General features: G+C 37.4%; 1 protein-coding gene across 25 annotated transcripts in view; it reads left to right on the forward strand.

Moving 5' to 3' along the window:
* NEK1 (NIMA related kinase 1) overlaps positions 1 to 25,012 on the forward strand; it is a 257,207-nt gene that overhangs the window by 109,347 nt on the left and 122,848 nt on the right. For 14 of the 25 annotated variants that reach the window (XM_078366266.1, XM_078366273.1, XM_078366261.1 and 11 more), the window contains 3 exons: positions 12,760 to 12,843; positions 13,295 to 13,369; positions 13,946 to 14,041. In XM_078366266.1, coding sequence (XP_078222392.1) covers positions 12,760 to 12,843; positions 13,295 to 13,369; positions 13,946 to 14,041 — 255 coding nt within the window. Of the gene's footprint in view, positions 1 to 12,240; positions 12,325 to 12,759; positions 12,844 to 13,294; positions 13,370 to 13,945; positions 14,042 to 25,012 lie in introns of all 25 variants that reach the window. The other 11 variants (XM_078366260.1, XM_078366264.1, XM_078366263.1 and 8 more) reach the window with 1 other exon arrangement.

Raw genomic sequence — 25,012 nt, forward strand, 5'->3', positions numbered from 1 at the left:
TTTTATTTTTTTATGTTTTTATTTTTTTTAATTTTTAAATTTTTTTTTTTTTTTTTTTTGAGGCAGAGTTTCGCTCTTGTTACCCAGGCTGGAGTGCGATGGCACGATCTCGGCTTACCACAATCTCCACCTCCTGGGTTCAAGCAATTCTCCTGCCTCAGCCTCCCGAGTACCTGGGACTACAGGCGTGCACCACCATGCACAGCTAACTTTTTGTATTTTTTTTTTTTTTTTTAGTAGAGACAGGGTTTCACCATGTTGACCAGGATGGTCTTGATCTCATGACCTCGTGATCCACCCGCCTCGGCCTCCCAAAGTGCTGGGATTACAGGCGTGAGCCACCATGCCCGGCCTATTTTTTAGTATTATAAAAATTATACTGTATATAGACCAAGACATTTTTCATTCAACATTTTTCTTTTCTTTTGTTTTTTGTTTTGTTTTTTTTTTTTTGAGACGGAGTTTCACTATTGTTGCCAAGGCTGGAGTGCTATGGCACAGTCTTGGCTCACTGCAACCTCTGCCTCCTGGGTTCAAGTGATTCTCCTGCCTCAGCCTCCCAAGTAGCTGGGATTATAGGCATGCACCACCACGCCCAGCTAATTTTGTATTTTTAGTAAAGACAGGGTTTCACCATGTTGGTCAGGTTGATCTCAAACTTCTGACCTCAAGTGATCCACCTGCCTCAGCCTCCCAAAGTGGTGGAAGGCGTGAGCCACTGCACCTGGTCAACAAAATGTTGAATGATCAACATTTTTCTAAAATTCATTCATGTTTTCAAGTATTGCTGTATGATATTCCATTGTATAATTGTACCACAATTATTAATTCTCCTGACAATAATTATTTAGGTTGATTCCAGTTCATCTTTGAACATTCTCATAGATGTATCCTGGTACACATATTCAAGGGTCTTTCTTGGTTATCTTCTGTTGAATAACTTAACAGAAGAGCCTCTGAATTTTACAAAAATGATGAAACAGCATTATTTCCCTTGAGAAATGTTACTTTCTTATTAACTCACCTTAAATCATACTGTATTTACTTATACTAATGGAAATCCTACCTTACAAAATGTGCAGTTAACTGTTAAATTTTCATTCATTCATTTAATTTTATGCAAACATTAATGACTGTAATACGTTAGGTTTCATGCTAGCAGGAAAATACAAGTAGTAAAGGCAGTTGACAAGTAAACCAACAATTAAGTAATAACTATTTACTGAAAGCTTATTATGCCAGGCATCATGTTAAGCAATTTATATGCATTGCCTCTGTATTAGTCTGCTAAGGCTGCTGTAACGAAAGACTGCAAACTAAGTGTCGTAAGCAACACAAATTTATTATCTTAGTTTTCAGGGCTAGAAGTCCAAGACCAATGTGTCAGCAGGCTTGGTTCCTTCTGGGGGCTTTGAGGAAGGATCGGTTCCATGCCTCCTTCCTACCTTTTGGTTATTGGATGTCAATTTTCGCCCTTCGTTTGTGGATAGTATCAGCGTCTTGACCTTCTGCCTTCATCTTCACATGTTGTTCTTGCTGTGTGTGAGTCTGTCTTCAAATTCTCCCTTTTTATAGGGACCCCAGTCATACTGAATTAGGACCTATTCTGATGACCTCATTTTAACTTGTCAAACATCCTGTCTCTAAATAAGGTTAATTCTGAGGAACTAGGGGTTGGGACCTCAACATACGAATTTAAGAGAGACATAACAATCCCTTCGTCTTTCTAACTCTGTCAAACTTTGATGTGCAAGTCATGTTATCGAGTATGTTGCAGTGTGAAAACTCTAGCTATTAAAAAGTAGTTTCTGCCCAATCCGAAAAGAATGGCAGAGACTCACTTTTCCCTGTTCCTTCCCTCTAAATATAACTAAATAACCTGAAAATGATTTAGCATACAATTATAATAGGTTTAGAAATGCCAGAAAGAAAGTGAACTGGCTAGAGACCTCAAAACTTGAGAAATAACAATGGGGTTCTCTGGATTTTCTGTCTTCCATATATCTTGGACTGTGTATTGGAGAGGCCTGCAACCCAGATCCTCTATAGACAGAAAAAAATATAAAACAAGAAAAGCTGGCCGAGCGTGGTGGCTCACGCCTGTAATCCACGCACTTTGGAGGCCATGGCGGGCGGATCACCTGAGGTCGTGAGTTCAAGACCAGCCTGACCAACATGGTGAAACCTCGTCTTTAAAGAAAAAAAAAGAAAAGCCTGCTCTCACTCACCAAAGGACTGGAAAAGGGGAATCCCAACAAAGATAGGGAACCTCAACATTTTCGTCACACCTGGGGCCTGATGAGTGATTCAAGCTCAGGACAGCAGTGAAGCCTCAGGCTATCCCAGTCCTCCTCCACAGCTGGTTCACGGTGCCTCTACCTGAGGTAAAGAGCGCGGTCCTTAGGAAGTCTCCCAACAGCAGGTAGCAAAGAGAAGCAACTTCCATTCTCACAAGATGGCAGCAGCAGTGAAAAAGCAGGAGCTCCAGAAGCACCAGAAGAATGAAGCAGACAAGAATAGTAACACAAGTTTTCAGAAAACCAAACTGCAATTGGAACAAAAGCCCACAAAAGTAGGCTGGAATCCAAATGCTAAACCTTGACAGGCTTCTTCCTGCATAAAATAAATTAATCAGGACTATGAGTCTTCTAACATAATAACTTGTCAAACCAAGCTGAACTCAGCAAAAACACCTGTGTGAGAAATGACATTGATTGTAGGAATTACTTGACAAGGGTTTTAAAGTTGCTGTCATAGAAATGCTTCAACAATCAATTATAAATGATCTTAAAATGGAAAAAAGGGAAAACCTCAGTAAACAAATAGAAGTTTTAAGGAAGAATTAAATGGAAATTAAAGAACTGGAAAACACAATAATCAAAATTTAAAATTTACAGATTAGACTCAGTAGTATAGTGGAGATGATGACAGACGATAGAACCAATAAACTTGAAGACATCAGTTCAGTTACTCTATCTGAACAACAGTAAAAATACTGAAAAAAATTTATTAGTCTCAAGAATTTGTAGGACAGTACAAAAGATTTAACATTGTATCATCAGAGCTTCAAGGACAGGAGAAAGTATGTGACCGAAAAAATGTATTTGAAGGAATAGTGACTGAGAATTTCCCACATTTGGTGAAAGACACAGATTTAAGAAGCTGAGCAAACCATCCAATAAGATAAACTTGAATCTACACTGAGATATTTTTAAAAAGACAAAACAAACATGAAGAATGGGAGAGAGAAATGATACATTCCATATGAAAGTACACCAATTTGAATGACAGCAGATTTATCATCTGAAACCATAGAGTTTAGAAGGAAGTAGTACAACATTTTTCTGGTGCCGAAAGAAGAAAAAGTACTATCAATCTTTAATTCTGTATCTGACGAAAAGTGTCCTTTTGGAATGAAGGGGAAATAAAGACATTTTCAAATGCAGGAAACTAAAATAATTTGTTGGTAATAGAGCAAAATTAAGTTACTAAGGATAAAGACATAAAAAGAGACATTAAGAGTAACAAAAGAGTCATGCACTAAGAAGTTATTGCAATCCTAAATGTGTGTACACCAAATAACCATGCTTTAAAATATATAGAGCAGAAACTAAAAGAGCTGAAGGAAGAAATAAACCTGTTCACAATTATAGTTGGAGACCTGAACATCCTGCTCTCAGCAATTGATAGAACTACTAGACAGAAAATCAGCAAGGTTATAGAATAACCAAAACCATCACTAACCACCAAGATCTAATTTGCACTTACAGAATATTTCACCCAACAATAGCAGAGTATACATTTTTAAGCACCCATTAAAACTCATTAAAGTAGATAATATGCTGAATTATAAAATGTTTACAAATATAGAGAACAGTGGAATTGAACTAGAAATCAGTAGCAGGAAGATGACAGGAAAGTCTCCAAACATTTGAAAATAAACATACTTTTAAATAAACCATAGGTAAAGAGGGAATCTTCAGATGTACATACAGCAGAATGGAAATAAACACACAAAAATTTGTGGGAAAGAGCTGAAGCACTTCTGTGAGGGAAATTTATAGCACTAAATGCAGACAGCAGAATAGAAGAAATGTCTCAAACCAATGTAAGTTTCTACCTCAAAATACTAGGAAGAAAAAGAGCAAAATAGTCCCAAATCAAGCAGAATGATTGAGGTAATTAAGAACAGATATTTATAAAATTGAGACCAATAATTCTATTGAATAATGTAATGAAACAAAAAGCTGACTCTTAGAAACATAAAAGTGAAATTGATAAATCTCTAGCAAGATTGACAAAGATAAAAAAGAAGACACAAATCACAATATCAGGAATAAAACAAAGGGTATAATTAAAGATCTTGTAGCAATTAAAAGGATAAATTCAACTTTACATTAATAAATTCAACAACTTAGAAGAGATGAACCAATCCTCTAAGACTTGTAAACTACCAAAACTTAGCCAGGTTGAAATAGACATCTTAAATTGTCCTATAACTATTTTAAAAGTTGAATTTGTGATTCAAAGACTATTGAAAATCTCTAGGCCTAGATGATTTCACTGGAAAATTTTACCAAACATTCAAAGAAGAATTAACACTGATTTGATAAAACAGTATAGTCTGTTCCCAGAAGTAGTAGTGGAGTGAATACTTATCAACTCATTTTGAGACTGTGTTACCCTAATACTGTAACCAGACAAAGACAGCACAGAAAAGCAGCTTTAGACCATTATCTTTGATGAAGTTAAATACAAAAATCCTCAGTAAAATTTTAATAAATTATATCCAGCCCCAACCAAGTGGAATTTAGTCTATAAGTACAAGTATTTTACAGTATTAAAAAATTCAGTGTGATCTACCATATCAACAGGCTAAAGAAGGAAATTCATGTGATTACATCAGTTGATACAGATAATATTTTGAAAAAATTCATCCATTTATGATTTAAAAAAATAACTCCCAGTGCAATAGAAATAGAGGGTAATGTTTTCAACTTCATAATAGGCATCTGCAAAAACAGGGAGAAGACTGAATGATTTCACTCTACAGCTAGGAAAAAGGCAAGCATGTAACTTTTACCACTCATATTTGACATTGTACTGTAAGTCGCCTTACTGCAATAAAGCAAGAAAAAGAAAAGGCATGCAGAATTGAAAAGATAAAGTTGTTGCTATTTCCAGTTGATATGATTATCTGCATGGGAAATCTGAAGGATTCTACAAAAATACTCCTGGAACTAAAAAGTTAATTCATTATAGTTGCAGGATACCAGATCAGTACACAAAAATCAGTTGGATTTATATATATTGACAATGAGCAAATGGAGAGTCATTAAAAAAAAAGTAATACCATTTACAGTTGTTCCAAAGAATATGAAAAAGAATTCTGACAAAAGGTATGAAAGATTAAATGCAATTAAATGACAAAATGCTGATGAAAAAAATCTAAGGAGACCTAAATACTTGGAGAGATACATTGTTTATGAATCAGACTACTCATAATAGTAAAAATGGTAATTCTTGTTAAATTGATCTGTAGAGTTAAGGCAATTCTTACTAAAATCTCAGAAAATATATATTTTTAATATAGACGGGCTTATTTTAAAATTTATATGGAAAGAGAAAGACCTTAAACAATTTTGAAGGAGAAATTGGAAGAATCGCTCTTCCTAATATTAAGACTAACTTACGGCTACAGTAATCAAAACAGTATAGTAGTGGCAAAGGGATAGACACACAGATGAGTGGAACAGTATGGAGAGCCCCAAAATAGATGCACACAGATTCTTGACAAATGCATAACAGCAATTCAGTGGAGGTGGGGTAGCCTTTTCAATATTATTGTGGAAGGAACTGAACATCCACAAGCTCTATCTGTCTATCAACCTTGACCTAATCCTCAAACCATATGAATAATGACCTCAAAACAGATTATGGTCTTTCATATAAAACATAAATCTGCAAAACTTCTAGTAAAAAGAGAAAATTTTGGGACCTAGTACTAAACAAAGAGTTTAATTAGACTTGACACCAAGAGTATAATCCAAAGAAGGAAAAGTTGATAAACTGGGCTTTGTCAACATTTAAAAATTTGGCTCTGCAAAAGACTCTGTTAAGAGCAAGAAAATACAAAATACAGATTGAGAGAAATATTTGTACAGCACTTATCCAAGAAAGGGCTTATATTTGGAATATATAAAGAAGCATCAAAACTCAATATTAAAAACATGAAAAAATCCAGTAAAATTCATATAAAACATTTCACCAAAGAGGTTATACAGATGGCAGGTAACACGTGAAAAGATATCTGAATCATTTGGGAACCAAAATGATGTTATCACCACACCTATCAAAATGGCTACAATAAAAAAATAGTGATAAAACCAAATGCTGATGAAGTTTTGGAGAAACTATTCATTATTGTTTGGAATGTAAAAACGATACAGCCATTGTGCAAAATAGTTTCACAGTTCTTTTTTAAACTAAAAATGGACTTCATACCAAGAATCAGCAATTTCATTCTTGTGCATATGTTCCAGAGAAAAGAACTTATTGTCACTTAGAAACTCATTCATGAGTATTCACAGAAACTTTATGTGTAATAGCAAAAACCTTAAAACTACCCAAATGCCCTTTAGTGGGTGAATGAATGAGCAGACTATATCATAACACTATATCCACACTATGGAATACTACTTTGCAATGAAAATGAATGAACTGAGAGAATGATCCAAGATGGCCGATCGCTAACATCCCGGGATTGCAGCTCTCAGGGAAGGCGTGGAGAACTAGAGGACGCCACACTTTCAGACAAAGTCTGGTCGCTCACGGAGCAGAAGATCCCCCAGTGGTGGAAACACACGGGTCGCCAGCGCGACTCTCGTGGTCGGCGCAGCGGTTCCACCGGCACCTCGGCGCGGCAGCTCTTGGAGCAGAGTAAACGGGACCGCTTCCCCTTCTGACCGAGGTTTGGAGCCCCGGGAAGGCAGAGTCGCCTACTACGGAAACAAGAAGGAAGCCCGACAGGAGAATCCTGGGCAGAAAAGCACCATCAGTTTTAACGCCGCTGCTCTGGCCCTGGGAACTAACAACCTGGACGTCCACTCAAGAGACCTAATCTGAAAGCTGGTAATTTCAAAGACGAGAGGAGGATAAATTTACAATGATGGGAAGAAACCAGCGTAAAAAAGCTGAGAATACTCAAAGTCAGAACGCCTCTCCCTCTAAAGATGATCACAGTTCCACATCAACAATGGAACAAGGCTTGATGGAGAACGAGCGCCTCCTGATGACAGAATCACTCTTCAAGGAATGGATAATAACAAACTTCGGTGAGTTAAAAGAACATGTTGTAGCCCAACGTAAAGAAACTAGGAACTTTGACAAAAGGCTTGATGAAATCCTATTGAGAATAGACAACTTAGAGAGGAGTATTAGTGAATTAATGGAACTGAAGAATACAATACAGGAACTCCGAGAAGTATGCACAGGTTTAAACACTCGAATTGTTCAAGCAGAAGAAGGGATATCAGAGGTCAAAGTCCAACTTAATGAAATAAAACGTGAAGAAAAGATTAGAGAAAAAAGGATAAAAAGGAATGAGCAAAGTCTCCAAGAAATGTGGGACTATGTGAAAAGACCAAATTTACGTTTGATAGGTGTACCTGAATGCGACGGAGAGAATGAATCCAAGCTGGAAAATACCCTTCAGGATATTATTCAGGAAAATTTTCCTAAACTAGCAAAGCAGGTCAACATTCAACCCCAGGTAATACAGAGAACACCACAAAGATATTCCTCAAGAAGAGCAACCCCAAGGCACATAATCGTTAGATTCACCAGGGTTGAAACGAAGGAGAGGATACTAAGGGCAGCCAGAGAGAAAGGTCGGATAACCCACAAAGGCAAGCCTATCAGACTTACAGCAGATCTCTCAGCAGAAACTCTACAGGCCAGAAGAGAGTGGGGGCCAATATTCAACATCCTCAAAGAACAGAACCTTCAGCCCAGAATTTCATATCCAGCCAAACTAAGCTTCACAACTGAAGGAAAAATAAAATCTTTTATGAACAAGCAAGAACTCAGAGATTTTATTACCACCAGGCCTGCTTTACAAGAGCTTCTGAAAGAAGCATTACACACAGAAAGAAACAACCAGTATTAGCCTTTCTAAAAATACACCAAAAAGTAAAGAGCACCAACATAAAGAAGAATTTACACCAACACATGGATAAAACAGCCAGTCAACATCAAATGGCAGTAACCCTAAATTTAAATTGACTAAATTCCCAATCAAAAGACACAGCCGAAACCCAACGGCATGTTACATCCAGACCTGTTTCACATGCAAGGATACACAAAGACTCAAAACAAAGGGATGGAGAAAGATTTACCAACCAAATGGAGAGCAAAAATAAATAATAAATAAATAAAAAGCAGGAGTTGCAATTCTTGTATCGGATAAAATAGATTTTAAAGCAACAAAGATATAGTGGTAAAAGGATCAATGCAACAACAAGAGCTAATGATCCTAACACCCAGATAGGAGACTTAGATTCAATGAGACAAAAAATTAATAAGGATATCAAGGACTCGAACTCAGATCCAGAACAAGTAAACTTAATAAATATTTATAGAGCTCTCCACTTCAAATACACAAAATATACATTCTTGTCAATACCACATCACACCTACCCATTAGTTTAAATGAAACATTGATTGGCCATTATTAATACCCAGTTTTTTTCAAAATAAAGCAATATTTCCATTTACTCTCCCTCTTTCTCTTCCTCTTTCTTCCTCTCCTTTACTTTTTTTTTTTTCTTTCCTTCTCAAAAAAAAAAAAAAATGAATGAACTATTGATGGATTGCAGTACTATGGATGTACCAAATATAATTATATTGAGTGAAAACAGTCTCAAAAGGATACATACTGTGTGAGTCTATAGAAATTATGATGTATAATTATCAAGATGGGGAACAGTTTAGTGGTTGATGGGTTAGGGAAGGAGGTAGTGAATTTGGCTATGAAGTGTTCCAGTGATAATACAGCTAAGTGTCTTGATTAGGGTGGAGTTACATAAGATGACCTGAGTGACAAAATTGTATAGAGCACAGGCATAGATACAAGATTATGTCTATAATTTGAATCAGTGTCAGTTTCCTGGTTCTGATGGTGTAATGTAGTTATGCAAGATGATACATTTGGGAAAGGCTAGGTGAAGGAGGGCACAGGACCTCCCTGTATATTCTTTTCACCTTTCTGTGGATCTATACTATTTCAAACTAAAAAGTTTAAAAAACTTCAGAGTAACTCAAATTCTTGTATTTCTCAAATATGAAAGGAAGATACATCTCTAGCAATACTCAGTTCACTACCACCCACTCCACTTAACTTTGTAGATATTCCCATAAGCCTTTTCAGAATTTATATCTTGCATATTTGCCAGCACTGCTTATTTCTTGTTTTCCTTCACCACTCCAACTCTTTGACGTGTGTGTATGTATGTATGTATTTATGTGTGTGTGTGCGTGTGTGTGTGTGTGTGTGTGTATCCCAAAAGCTCAAATACTGATAAGCTATTGCAAGGACTTTCTTGAAGAGGGGAGCAAACTGAGTGAGTGAAGGCCTTTTGTCATGCTGCAAAAGAAGAAAGCCAGGGCATGCTCATACAGTAAGACTTTTTTACTCTGGTACACCCAAGAAGTAGATGTTCTTATGCCTAAACTTAATAATTTTAAGCAGTTTTGTTTTAAGATCAGCAATGTTTATGTGATATTGACAAAAACATGAACTGGCAGATTTCAGAGTCTATATGTATTTCATGTTCTTAACTAAAATATACTGCCCTTCCACCATTATAATGCACTCTAATGAGTGCTACTGTGTGAGGTATACATAAAGAAATGGAATGGAAGGTCAGAGGAAGCACACTTAACTCCCTAGAGAAGGTTTTTAAGAGGCTTACAGGGTGAGATACTTGGTTTGAGTTTTGGAAGATGAGTAGAGTTAGCCATCTTAAGAGAATGAGTGAGATCATGATACAGTCTACAAACCACAAATATTTGTTATAGCTATAATGTAGGATTTATGATGGACCAGTGGCAGAGGTGAGACTAGAAATGGCTAGATCACAAATGGCTTTAGCTGCCATTCAATAGAATGTGGATTAAAGTCTGAAGATAATGGTAACCATTGAAGGATTTCTGTGGGATTTGATGTGAAAGAGAAGGGTTACTCTCAGGGCATTATAGAGAATGGAATTGTGGGATGTGAGACTAGAGGTAAGATAAGTTGGGAAACTCTTTTACCAATTTAAGTCAAAAGAAAAGAGGCTGAGCTAAGACAGAAACTGAAATAATAAATTATAGAATTATTGGGAGATAGAATTGGTAATTTTGACACATTCGAGTATAGTAGGTAAGACGCAACTATAATTCCTAGTGTGCTGACTTGAGTGGCTGATCATGTTCAGTAACTGAACTGGGAATAAGATTATGTAGTAAAAAGGATAGGGCCGGGCACGGTGACTCACGCCTGTAATCCCAGCACTTTGGGAGGCTGAGGCGGGTGGATCACGAGGTCAAGAGATTGAGACCATCCTGGTCAACATGGTGAAACCCCATCTCTACTAAGAATACAAAAAATTAGCTGGGCATGATGGCGCACGCCTGTAATCCCAGCTACTCAGGAGGCAGAGGCAGGAGAATTGCCTGAACCCAGGAGGTGGAGGTTGCGGTGAGCCGAGATTGCGCCATTGCACTCCAGCCTGGGTAACAAGAGCGAAACTCCATTTCAAAAAAAAAAAAAAGGATAAAGTCAGGTTTATAAATTATCTGAGGTAGCTTTGCTGCATAAGAGTGGAGTTGCTCAGATAACAGTTTAACATACACAGAAACCTGTAGTTAAAGTGAAAGGGGCTACCGGGTTGGAAATCAGCAGCATATGTTAAAGCCTGGGGATGAGAAGAGAAGGAGGGCCAGAAAATGAAACTCTAGAAAATATTGACATTCAGCAACGAGCCAAGGAGAGGAAAGCCTGTGAGAAATGGTGACCATTGGAAGAACTCAAGAGAGAGTGAATGTCATTATAAATATCAAAAAAGAAGAGAGACTTTTCAAAAATGTGTTAATTAGAGAACATTTATATAGTGGAGTGTTATAAATAGTATATAGTCACTTAAGAATAGTGTTTGTAAGGAGTATTAAATGGATGTGGGAAGAGACTTAGGATATAATATTATCTGGATAACTAGTAAAATGCCAGTTTTATAAAAATAAACATGTATGTATTATACATATGCAGAGAAGGAAATTCTCAGATGCAGAATTATAAATGATTCACATTTTCTTTATGTTTAAATAAATTTTCTATAATGCGCATATGTTATGACAGAAAAAATACATATGTAAAGTGTAAATTAAGTGGATTCAGTCAAAACAAATTTTAATTTCCAGTGGAAATGTTAAATGCTGAAATCACTCAAAAGAGTTTATTTGAATTGTGTAGCAGGGAGTCATTGGTGACTTCAGAAAATTTTCATCATAATGGGATCATAAACTAGATTGTCATGAGCTAAAAAGTGACTGGGAAGCAGGAAAATTGAGATGATGACTATAAAAAGCACGAAGGCGTTTGACAGGGAAGTGGGACTAGAGTTTTTTTAAGGGAGGAACTTGAAGCATGCTTGTATGCTAACGGAAGAAAAAGTATATAAACTATGTTCAAAAATGTTTGTGTTTGGGTACAACCATTTGCAGTATAGTAGCTGAACCTGCCTGAGTGCAAAGAGTTTGAGTAAGATCTCTTCATTAATATACAACACATTCGTCAAATTCAGAAAAAGTGATCTCAAATCTCTTACTTTATATGTGTTTAGTATATATACAGCCATATGTTGAAATGGATTGGCTGTTTGTAGAAGAAAATTTTGGTTTGGAGTAGCTAACCTCCAAAGCAGTGATTAAAAAGAAAACCCTCTTAAATGAGTAGTAATTCAAAGATAGGTGGTCTCTATTTTGAATAATTATGTTTGGGGCTTAAATGCTTCCTTCTGTTCTCACTGAAGATACATTTCAAGTTGGCATAGGAAAATGCCAGGGTTTGTTACCACAGTTTATCATCAAGAAATGATCAGTATTTGCCAAAAGAAATAAAGTAGCACCTGGATATTCCTTGGTAAGATAATAATGTAGCCATAGTCATTCTTTAAACTTAGTACATTAAATGATAAACAGGGAATCCTGCAAAACCTGGCAGCTATATATGGAGGCAGGCCCAGCTCTTCAAGAGGAGGGAAGCCAAGAAACAAAGAGGAAGAGGTATGCCTCCCGCATGTTCGCTACCTCCATCACATAGCCGTTTTTGAATTTATTGCCTTCTTTTCTTGCATGGTTTAAATTCTTAACAATTATTTGGAGATTTTGTAGGTCTAGAGGGACCTGTTAATATATTTTTGACTGACATACTGTGTCTTAATTTGCCCCGTAACTTATTCAATATTATGATTTCAATTTTTTTTCTTTTGATTAAATTAAAAATTTATAATTTTATGATGTATTTCTTCCTTTGCAGAAATAAATTGTTCTAAATTAAACACTTGAAAGCTAATATTACATTTCCATTAACCAGATTTCAGAACTTTTATTTATTGTATTCAAATTAACACTGTTCATCAAATTTTTAAAAATTTATCAGTAAAAATGTCAATACCTTTACTTTTACATTATTATGTAGGGGTTTTTGCCTCTTTCTAGGTTTATCTGGCACGACTGAGGCAAATAAGACTACAGAATTTCAATGAGCGCCAGCAGATTAAAGCCAAACTTCGTGGTGAAAAGGTAGGTTGAAAAGCAATTTTTTCAAAGAAATTGAATGATACTGTAATAGATTAACATTTAAAATGCTGTGCGATTAACAACACCACCAAAAAATACTGATGACATTGGAAGTTCAAAGATCAGAAAACTACACATAAAGTAAATCTTATTCTTATGTATATGATTTCAGATTAGTAAGACCATTTGTCCCAGAAGAATTCAGAGAGGAAAATATAACTAGTATTCATGGGACAATTAAATGCATTTTATATCATTATCTTTTTGTTCCATTGTTCTTAAAGGCATGATAGTTGTAGAGAGTTCAGTTTTAGCTTTAGGAGAAAACTTACAGCCTTAAATGATTTCCATTTTATATTTTTAGATTTTAGTTTATTCATTGTTATCTTTCACAGAACTCTGCTCAATTTGATGATTCTATCCTAAGTGATTTGTTTGTCTACTTATTTTGTAGAAAGAAGCCAATCGTGAAGGACAAGAAGGAAGTGAAGAGGCTGTCATGAGGCGCAAAAAAATCGAATCGCTGAAGGTATAGACTAGAAATGATGCAGGTTTTCTTAGAGAACACTGAAAGCTGAGATAAAAATTGTGTTCCTAAGTTTTGCAGTTAAATCACTTTATTGTCTTCCTTTGATTTTTCTTTCCTCTTTATCTTCTACTTTTTATTTTCTAAAAATAATATTTTTCTCTTTTTGTGTTATTTTTATGAAGATAGATAAAACCATGGCATAAATACATGAAACTATCATACAAGTAATCTTGAAAAAAATGGTAGTCTTAAAAATGAAAAATACACAGATATACATTTCCATGAAGGTAAATTAAGTCTATGTATAATTGTTTTAAATTTTTACATTTTAATTTCCATTCAAATACACCTGCATTTATTTTCACTCAGCAAATATTTATTGAACACCTGCTGTATGTCAAGGCTGGTTCTAGGTGCAAGAGATTTAGAGTGAGCTTACATTTTTATTCTAAGACCACATGCACACTTCTTTTTTGGCTAATAAGTAAATACCTTCATAGACCTGGCCAAAAAAAAAAAAAAAACCCTGTGCTCTTCTATCTGGTAACTCATTTTGTTGTTTGTTTTTATTTTTAGGCCTACACAAATGCACGTGCTGCTGTACTAAAAGAACAACTAGAGCGAAAGAGAAAGGAAGCTTATGAGAGAGAAAAGAAAGTGTGGGAAGAGCATGTAAGATTTAGCTCGTAGTCTTCATCCTGGTTGTGTTAACATTTTTATAGCTCTTCCTGGGTAGTGCATCCGTATTATGATTTTCTAATTCTTTTTATTTTCTGTTTTTTTCATTCTTATTCTCTCTCGCCCTTTGTCTTTACCTCTCTTTCTCGGTCTGTCTCTCTGTCTCTCTCGCATTTAAGAATAATCTGTATGGAAGTTATTTGGGAGATTGATCTGAAGTCAGAACCTAATTTATTTTATGTTTAAATTTTTAATTATTGCCAAGTAGCTTATCAAAATCCCAGCATAATTGAATGACTACATCATCCTTCTGCCACTGATTTATAATGCTACTTGTAAGATTTATTAAATTCCTATATATACCAGTGAATGAATTTATAGCAAGTATGAATCAAGCTATATCTTCCTTTGGGCTTTCTCCTTTGCTCCATTACTCTGTCTTTTCTGCCAGTACCTTAATGTACTGGTAATTACAGATTTAGAATATGCTTTAATTTCTGTAGAATGCTTTCCTCATTTCCCCTTTATTCCTTTCTACACTTATTATTCTTAGTTATTTGCTCTTTTTCTTTACCAGATAAATTTTTAGGGTAATTTTTGTTCCTTTTTTTCAATCCTCATGTAATTTTGATTAGTATTATAGTAAAGCTGCAAGTTAAGAAGAATTGACATAGTTGTAATAGTTTTTATACATGAAGTTCTTAGAGTTCTACATTTATTCGCTGTTTCTTTTCTATCTCTTACACAAATTTTGATTATTTTTCACACCTACCTGTTGTATTTATAGTTCCTAATTTCATTTCAATCTTTAAAGGTTTTTTTCCTAACAGAATATTGCTACTATTTGCAGACATTTTGGGTTTTTGCTTATCCTCTTGTCTAGTAAGTTTTCCTGTTCTGCCAATTTTCAGTTCATTTTCTGAGTTTTAGCACACAACTAGATCATTGGCAAATAGTTACAGTATACATTATAGTAACAACAGTTCCTATAGTTTATTGCTTATTGTATGCCAGGCATATTGTAACCACTGTACTGTTGACCCATGAACAACATGGTGGTTTGGGCACTGGCTCCATGCACAAAAATTCACATATAACATTTGACTTCCACAGACTTTACCACTTATAGCCTACTGTTGATCTGTAGCCTTGCCAATAATATAGAATAACATATATTTTGTACATTATATGTATTATATACTGTATTATTACAACAAAACTAGAGAAAAAATGTTATTAAGAAGATCATAAGAAAAAGAAAATATATTTACTATTCTTTTGTTTTTTGAAATGGAGTCTTGCACTGTTGCCTGGGCTGGAGTGCAGTGGCACGATCTCAGCTCACTGCAACCTCCGCCTCCCAGGTTCAAGCAATTTTTCTTGCCCCAGCCTCACACGTAGCTGGGATTACAGGTGCCCACCATGACGCCCAGCTAATTTTTTGTCTTTTTGGTAGAGATGGGGTTTCACTATGTTGGTCAGGCTGCTTAGTGATGCATAGGTCTCGAACTACTGACCTTGTGATGCACCCACTTTGGCCTCCCAAAGTTCTGGGATTATAGGTGTAAGCCACCACACCTGGTCTATATTTACTATTCTTTAAATGGAAGTGGATCATCATAAAGGTCTTCATCCTCCTTATCTTCAGGTGGAGTAGTCTGAGGAAGGAGAAGTAAGAGGGCTGGTCTTCCTGTCTCAGGTGGCAAAAGCAGAAAAAAAAATCCATGTGTAAATGGACTTGTGCTGGTCAAACCTGTGTTGTTCAAGGATTAACTATATATATTTTTTAATCCTTACAACTTTACAAAGCAAGGATAGAAAGGATAAAATAATTATATAAGATCATATTTCCAACTAAGGGCAGAAGAAAGATTTGAACCTGGATCTGCCCAATGTTGAAGTCTTTTTCTTACGCTGTTTCCCCTGCTTTCTGTAAGTTGTGCCTTAAAAAAATTTTTTTTTTACGTTTAATTTTTGTAAGCACATAGTAGATGAATATATTTATGGGATACATGAGATATTTTAATACAGAATGCATACTAATCACATTAGAGTAAATGGGATATCTGTCACCTCAAGCATTTATCCTTTCTTTGCATTTTGAACAATCCAGTTATACTTCGTTATTTTTAAGTGTACAGTAAAGTATTACTGACTGTAGTGACACTGTTGCGCTTTCAAATACTGGATCTCACTGATTTAATCTAACAGTATTTTTGTACCCATTAACCATTCCTGCTTTCATGCGCCCACTACCCTTACCAGCTTTTGGTAACTATGGTGTTCTGTTTCCATGAATTCAATTGTTTTCATTCTTTCAGTTTCCACAAGTAAGTGAGAACCTGCACAGTTTGTCTTTCTGTGCCTGGCTTATTTCACCTAATGTAATAGAACTCCAGTTCCATTCATGTTGTTTCAGATGACAGGATCTCCTTCTGTTTTATGGCTGAAGAGTACTCCATGGTGTATATGTCCCACATTTTCTGTATTCAATCATCTGTTGATAAACAATTAAGTTGCTTCCAGATCTGGGCTATTGTGAATAGTGCTACAATAAACATGGGAGTGCAGATATCTCTGATATACTTATTTCCTTTCTTTTGGGTATGTAGATAGCAGTGGGATTGCTAGATCATATGGTTAGTTCTATTTTTAGGTTTTTGAGGAACCTCCAAATGGTTCTCCATAGTGGCTGTACTAGTTCACAATCCCATCAACAGTGTATGAGTGTAAGAGGATTCCCGTTTCTCCACATAGTTGCCAGCATTTGTTATTGCCTGTCCTTTTGATAAAAGCCATTTTAACTGCAGCAAGATGATATCTCATTGTCATTTTGATTTGCACTTCTCTGATGATCAGTGATGTTGAGCACGTTTTCATATACCTGTTTACCATTTATATGTCATCTTTTTAGAAATGCCTATTCAGATCTTTTGCTCATTTTTAAATTGGATTATTAGATTTTTCCTGTTGAGTGGTTTAAGCTCCTTATATATTCTGGTTATGAATCCCTTGTCAGATGGGTAGTTTGCAAATGTTTTCTCTCCTTCTATGTGTTTTTTCTTCTCTCTGTTGATAGTTTCCTTTGCTGTGCAGAAGTCTTTTAACTATATATGATCCCATCTGTCCATTTTTGCTTAGGCTGCCTGTGCTTATGGGGTACTACTCAAGAAATCTTTGCTTAGGCCAGTGTCCTGGAGAGTTTCTCCACTGTTTTTTTTTTTTTTTTTTTTAAGTAGTATTTTCATAGTTTGAGGCCTTAGATTTAAGTCTTTAATCCATTTTGATTTGATTTTTGTATGAGGCAAAAGATAGGAGCCTAGTTTCATTCTTCTGCATATGGATATCCAGTTTTCCCAGCACCATCTATTGAAGACACTGTCTTTTCTCCAATGTATATTCCTGGAACATTTCAAAAATGAGTTCATTGTAGATGTATGGACTTATTTCTGGGTACTCTATTCTGTTCCACTGGTCTATGTGTCTGCTTTTATGCCAGTACCATCTGTTTTGGTTACTATAGCTCTGTAGTATAATTTTAGGTCAGGTAAAGTGATTCCTACAGTTTTGTTCTTTTTGCCCAGGATAACTTTGGCTATTCCGGGTCTTTTGTGGTTCCATATGAATATTGGAGGAGTTGTTTTTTTAAAATTTTTTACAAAAAAAAAAAACAGTGGTAATTGGATAGAAATTGAATTGATTCTGTAGATTGCTTTGGGCAGTATGGGCTTTTTTTCTTTTATTGTACTTTAGGTTCTGGGGTACATGTGCATATCATTCAGGGTTGTTGCATAGGTACATACATGGTAAGGTGATTTACTGCCTCTATACCCTAGTCACCTATATCTGTCATTTCTCCCCATGTTATCCCCCCAAACCTCCCCATCCCCTGCTGTCCCTCCCCTAGCCTCCCCGCAACAGACCACAGTGTGTGATGCTCCCCTCCCTGTGTCTGTGTGTTGTCATTGTTCAACACCCACTTAGGAGTGAGAACATGCAGTGTTTGATTTTCTGTTTTTGTGTCAGTTTGCTGAGAATGATGGTTTCCAGATTCATCCATGTCCCTACAAAGGACATGAACTCATCCTTTTTTATGGCTGCATAGTATTCCATGGTATATATGTGTCACATTTTCCATGTCTAGTCTATCATCGTTGGGCATTTGGGTTGGTTCCTCTTTGTATGTCTGTTAGAATTTGGCTGTGAACCTGTCTGGACCTGGACTTTCTTTTTGGTTGGTAGGCTATTAATTGCTGCCTCAACGTCAGCCCTTCTTACTAATCTATTCAGGGTTTCAACTTCTTCCGGATTTAGTGTTCGGAGGGTGCAAGTGTCCAGGAATTTGTCTGTTTCTTCCAGATTTACTGGTTTATGTGCACAGAGTTGTTTGTAGTAATCTCTGATGGTAGTTTATATTTCTTTTTTTTTTTTATTGCATTTTAGGTTTTGGTGTACCTGTGAAGAACATGCAAGATAGTTGCATAGGTACACACGTGGCAGTGTGATTTGCTGCCTTCCTCCCCTTCACCTATATCTGGCATTTCTCCCCATGCTATCTCTCCCCAGATCCCGAACCCCTGCTGTCCCTCCCCTGTTTCCCCCAACAGACCCCAGTGTGTAGAGTGTATAGTGCTCCCCTCCCTGTGTCCATGTGTTCTCATTGTTCAACACCCACCTATGAGTGAGAACATGCAGTATTTCATTTTCTGTTCTTGTGTCAGTTTGCTGAGAATGATGGTCTCCAGGTTCATCCGTGTCCCTACAAAGGACACGAACTCATCGTTTTTGATGGCTGCATAATATTCCATGGTGTACATGTGCCACATTTTCCCTGTCCAGTCTATCATCGATTGGCATTTGGTTTGGTTCCATGTCTTTGCTATTGTAAACAGTGCTGCAATGAACATTTGTGTGCATATGTCCTTATAGTAGAACGATTTATAATCCTCTGGATATATACCCAGTAATGGGATTGCTGAGTCAAATGGAATTTCTATTTCTAGGTCATTGAGGAATCGCCACACTGCCTTCCACAATGCTTGAACTAATTTACACTCCCAATAGCAGTGTAAAAGTATTCCTATTTCTCCACATCCTCTCCAGTATCTGTCGTCTCCAGATTTTTGAATGATCATCATTTTAACTGGCATGAGATGGTATCTCAATGTAGTTTTGATTTGCATTTCTCTAATGACCAGTGATGATGAGCATTTTTTCATATGTGTGTTGGCCTCATGTATGTCTTCTTTTGTAAAGTGTCTGTTCATATCCTTTGCCCACTTTCGAATGGGTTTGTTTGTTTTGTTCTTGTAAATCTGTTTGAGTTCTTTGTAAATTCTGGATATCAGCCCTTTGTCAGATGGGTAAACTGCAAAAATTTTTTCCCATTCTGTTGGTTGCCGATTCACTCTAATGACTGTTTCTTTTGCCATGCAGAAGTTCTGGAGTTTGATTAGGTCCCATTTGTCTATTTTGGCTTTTGTTGCCAGTGCTTTTGGTGTTTTGGTCATGAAGTCCTTGCCTACTCCTATGTCCTGAATGGTTTTGCCTAGATTTTCTTCTAGGGTTTTTATGGTGTTAGGTCTTATGTTTAAGTCTTTAATCCATCTGGAGTTAATTTTAGCATAAGGTGTCAGAAGGGATCTAGTTTCTGCTTTCTGCACATAGCTAGCCAGTTTTCCCAACACCATTTATTAAACAGGGAATCCTTTCCCCATTGCTTGTTTTTGTCAGGTTTGTCAAAGATCAGATGGTTGTAGATATGTTTTGTTGCCTCCAATGCCTCTGTTCTGGTCCATTGGTCTATATCTCTGTTTTGGTACCAGTACCATGCTGTTTTGATTACTGTAGCCTTATAGTATAGTTTGAAGTCAGGTAGTGTGATGCCTGCTGCTGTGTTCTTTTTGCTTAGAATTGACTTGACTTTGCAGGCTCTCTTTTGGATCCATTTGAAGTTTAAGGTGGTTTTTTCCAGTTCCATGAAGAAGGTCATTAGTAGCTTGATGGGGATAGCATTGAATCTATAAATTACTTTGGGCAGTATGGCCATTTTCATGATCTTGATTCTTCCTAACCATGAATATGGAATGTTTCTCCATCTGTTTGTGTCCTCTCTTATTTCACTGAGCAGTGATTTGTAGTTTTCCTTGAAGAGGTCCTTTACATTCCTTGTTAGTTGTATTCCTAGGTATTTTATTCTCTTTGTAGCAATTGTGAATGGTAGTTCATTCTTGATTTGGCTCTCTTTAAGTCTGTTATTGGTATATAGGAATGCTTGCGATTTTTGCATGTTGCTTTTGTGTCCTGAGACTTTGCTGAAGTTGCTTATTAGTTTCAGGAGCTTTTGGGCTGAGATGATGGGGTATTCTAGATATACTATCATGTTGTCAACAAATACAGACAATTTGGCTTCCTCCTGCTCTGGCTAGAACTTCCAGTACTATATTGAATAGGAGTGGTGAGAGAGGGCATTCTTGTCTAGTGCCAGATTTCAAAGGGAATGGTTCCAGGTTTTGCCCATTCCATATGATATTGGCTGTTGGTTTGTCATAAATAGCTTTTTTTATTTTAAGATATGTTCCATCAATACCTAGTTTATTGAGGCTTTTTAGCATAAAGGGCTGTTGAATTCTGTCAAAGGCCTTCTCTGTGTCAATTGTGACAATCATGTGGTTTTTGTCTTTGGTTCTGTTTATGTGGTAAATTATGTTTACAGACTTGCGTATGTTGAACCAGCCTTGCGTCCTCGGGACGAATCCTGCTTGATCATGGTGGATAAGCTTTTTTATGTGCTATTGCAGTCGGCTTGCCAGTACTTTATTGAAGATTTTTGCGTCTATGTTCATCACGGGTATTGGCCTGAAGTTTTCTTTTCTTGTTGAGTCTCTGCCAGGTTTTGGTATCAGGATGATGTTGGTCTCATAAAATGATTTGGGAAGGATTCCCTCTTTTTGGATTATTTGGAATAGTTTCGGAAGTAATGGTACCAGCTCCTCTTTGTGTGTCTGGTAGAATTCGGCTGTAACCCCATCTGGACCTCGGCTTTTTTTGTGTGGTAGGCTCTTAATAGCTGCCACGACTTCAGATCTTGTTATTGATCTGTTCAGTGTTTCAGCTTCTTCCTGGTTTAGGCTTGGGTGGAGGCAAGTGTCCAGGAATTTATTCGTTTCTTCCAGGTTTACTAGTTTATGTGCATAGAGTTGTTTGCAATAATCTCTGATGGTGGTTTGAATTTCTGTGGAATCTGAGGTGATATCCTCTTTATCGTTTTTTATTGCATCTGTTTGATTATTCTCTCTTTTCTTTTTTATTAATCTGGCTAGGGGGTTGTCTATTTTATTGATATTTTTTAAAAATCAGCTCCTGGATTTATTGATTTTTTTTGAAGGGTTTTTTTGTCTCTGTCTCCTTCAGTTCTGCTCTGATCTTAGTTATTTCTTGTCTTCTGCTAGGTTTTGAGTTTTTTGATCTTGCTTCTCTAGCTCTTTCAATTTTGATGATAGGGTGTCAATTTTGGATCTCTCTTTGCTTCTCATGTGGGCACTTATTGCTGGATACTGCTTTAAATGTGTCCCAGAGATTCTAGTATGTTTTGTCTTTGTTTTCGTTGGTTTCAAAGGACGTCTTTATCTCTGCCTTCATTTCATTGTTTATCCAGTCAACATTCAAGAACCAGTTTCAGTTTCCATGAAGTTGTGCGGTTCTGAGTTAGTTTCTGAATTCTCAGTTCTAACTTGATTGCTCTGTGGTCTGAGAGGCTGTTATGATCTCCATGTTTTTGCATTTGCTGGGGAGTGCTTTACTTCCAATTATGTGGTCAATTTTAGAGTAGATGTGATGTGATGCTGAGAAGAACGTATATTCTGTGGATTTGGGTTGGAGAGTTCTGTAAATGTCTATCAGGTTTGCTTGTTCCAGGTCTGAGTTCAAGTCCTGGATATCCTTGTTAATTTTCTGTCTGGTTGATCTGTCTAATATTGACAGTGGGGTGTTAAAGTCTCCCACTATTATTGTGTGGGAGTCTAAGTCTCTTTCTAAGTCATTAAGAACTTGCCTTATGTATCTGGGTGCTCCTGTATTGGGTGCGTATATATTTAGGATCGTTAGCTCTTCTTGTTGCATTGATCCTTTTACCATTATGTAATGTCCTTCTTTGTCTCTTTTGATCTTTGTTGCTTTAAAGTCTATTTTATCAGAGACAGGAATTTCAACTCCTGCTTTTTTTTGCTCTCCAGTTGTTTGGTAAATCTTCCTCCATCCCTTTATTTTGAGCCTTTGTGTATCCTTGCATGTGAGATGGGTTTCCTGGATACAGCACACTGCTGGGTTTTGGCTTTTATCCAATTTGCCAGTCTGTGTCTTTTGATTGGGGCATTTAGTCCATTTACATTTAGGGTTAATATTGTTATGTGTGAATTTGATACTGCCATTTTGATGCTAGCTGGCTGTTTTGCCGTTAGTTGATGCAGATTCTTGATTTTTTTTATGGTCTTTACTGTTTGGTATGTTTTTGAAGTGGCTGGTACTAGTTTTTCCTTTCTATGTGTGGTGCCTCTTTCAGGAGCTCTTGTAAAGCAGGCCTGGTGGTGACAAAATCTCTGAGTACTTGCTTGTTTGCAATGGATTTTATTTTATTTTTTTCACTTACAAAGCTTAGTTTGGCTGGATATGAAATTCTGGGTTGAAAGTTCTTTTCTTTAAGAATGTTGAATATTGGCCCCCACTCTCTTCTGGCTTGTAAGGTTTCTGCTGAGAGATCTGCTGTGACTCTGATGGGCTTCCGTTTATTGGAAACCCGACCTTTCTCTGTGGCTACCCTTAGCATTTTCTCCTTCATTCAACCCTCGTGCATCTGACGATTACGTGCCTTGGGGTTGCTCTTCTTGAGGAATATCTTTGTGGTGTTCTCTGTATTTCCTGGACTTGAATATTGGCCTGCCTTGCTAGGTTGGGGAAATTTTCCTGGATAATATCCTGAAGAGTATTTTCCAGCTTGGATTCATTCTCTTCATCACATTCAGGTACACCTATCAAACGTAGATTAGGTCTTTTCACATAGTTCCATATTTCTTGAAGGCTTTGTTCATTCCTTTTTATGCTTTTTTCTCTAATCTTGCCTTCTTGTTTTATTTCATTGAGTTGATCCTCGACCTCTGATATCCTTTCTTCTGCTTGGTCAATTCGGCTGTTGAAACTTGTGTATGCTTCGCGAAGTTCTCATGTTTTTCAGCTCCATCAATTCACTCATATTCCTCTCTAAGTTGTCCATTTGATTTCGTCAAATCTTTTTTCAACATGCTTAGTTTCTTTGCATTGGGTTAGGACATGTTCTTTTAACTTACAGAAGTTTCTCATTACCCACCTTCTGAAGTCTGATTCTGTCATTTCATCACACTCATTCTCCATTTAGCTTTGTTCCCTTGCTGGTGAGGAGTTGTGATCCCTTGTAGGAGGAGAGGTGTTCTGGTTTCAGGTGTTTTTTTCCTTTTTGCGCTGGTTTCTTCCCATCTTTGTGGATTTATCCACCTGTCGTCTTTGTAGTTGCTGATTTTCAGATTGGGTCTCTGAGTGGACGTCTTGTTGATGATGAATTTATTTCTGTTTCTTATTTTTCCTTCTAACATTCTGAGCCCTCTGCTCTAGGACGTCTGAGGTCCACTCCAGGCTTTGCTTGCCTGGGGATCACCTGCAGCAGCTGCAGAACAGTAAGAGTTGCTACCAGTTTCTTCTTCTGCTATCTTTGTCCCAGAATGATGCCCACCAAATGTCAACCTGATCAGTCCTTTGTGAGGTGACTCTTTGGATATACGGGGATCAGGGAGCTGCTTAAGGAGACAGTCTGTCCTTTATAGGAGCTCAAGTGCTGAGCTTTGAACTCCATTGTTTAGAGCTGCTGGGCAGGTACTTTTAAGTCTGCTGCAGCAGAATTCATAAATCCCTTTTTTTTTCCCCAGGTGCTCTGTCCTGGGGAGTCAGGGCTCTATTTATGAGTTTCCATTGTGCTGCTGCCTTTTTTTTAGGGCTGCCCTGCCCAGCAAGGAGGCAGCCTAGTCACTGTCTGCCTACAGAGGCTTTGCTGAGCTGTGCTATTGCCACGTGAACTTCCCTGCAGTCCTGTTTATATGGGTATGGTTAGAACTGCCTCAGCATCGGTGGCACACCTCTGTAATGGCGGACTCTCTCTGTAGTGGCAGGTTGCCTCAGCAACAGCGGGCTGCCTCAGCAATGGCAGACTACCTCCATAGGGGTGGAGTGCTTCGGTAATGGTGGATGTCCCTCCCCAACAGAACTGGACCTTCCCAGGTTCAGCTGTGCTTGCTGTAAAACTCTCAACCCAGGGCGTTTCCAATTGCTGGGTTTTTTTTGGCCAGGGTGGGAGGTGGGACCCGCTGAGCCTGATCAGCTGGCTCCCTGCCTCAGAGCCTTTTTTTTAAAAGTTGAACAGTTGACTCTCTCCCAGGTGTTCCAGTCGCCTGTTGAAAAGGCACCAGGATCTGTGTGATTTCCCATGCTGCGACCCAGTGCGGCGCTGCCCGGGAATCTCCTGGCCTGGCTCCCTGTTTCTGTCCCCTGTTTAATCAGTTGAGTGGGCAACTCTGCCTTCCCGGAGCTCCAATCACCAGCTTAAAAGGGCAACCAGACCAGTGTATTTTGTATGGAGAATCACCACACTGGGGCACCGGCAAAATAGCCACGCCGGCCAAAATAGCCGCTCAGGCCACCCGTGGGGCTCCTCCGCCTGGGAATCTCCTGGTCTGTGGGCAATAAATATCCATCTGAAAATGTGGCATCCACTCACCCTCTGCACTTTCACTGGGAGCTGCAATCCTGAGCTGCTCCTGAACCACCCTCTTGGATCCTGTCTCAGTAGTTTATATTTCTGAGGAATCGGTGGTGCTATCCCCTTTATCCGTTTTTTATTGCATCTAATTAATTCTTCTTTCTTTTCTTTTTTATTAATCTGGC

Source organism: Callithrix jacchus, chromosome 3, assembly GCF_049354715.1.
Source record: "Callithrix jacchus isolate 240 chromosome 3, calJac240_pri, whole genome shotgun sequence".
In the NCBI taxonomy this organism is placed as follows: domain Eukaryota; kingdom Metazoa; phylum Chordata; class Mammalia; order Primates; family Cebidae; genus Callithrix; species Callithrix jacchus.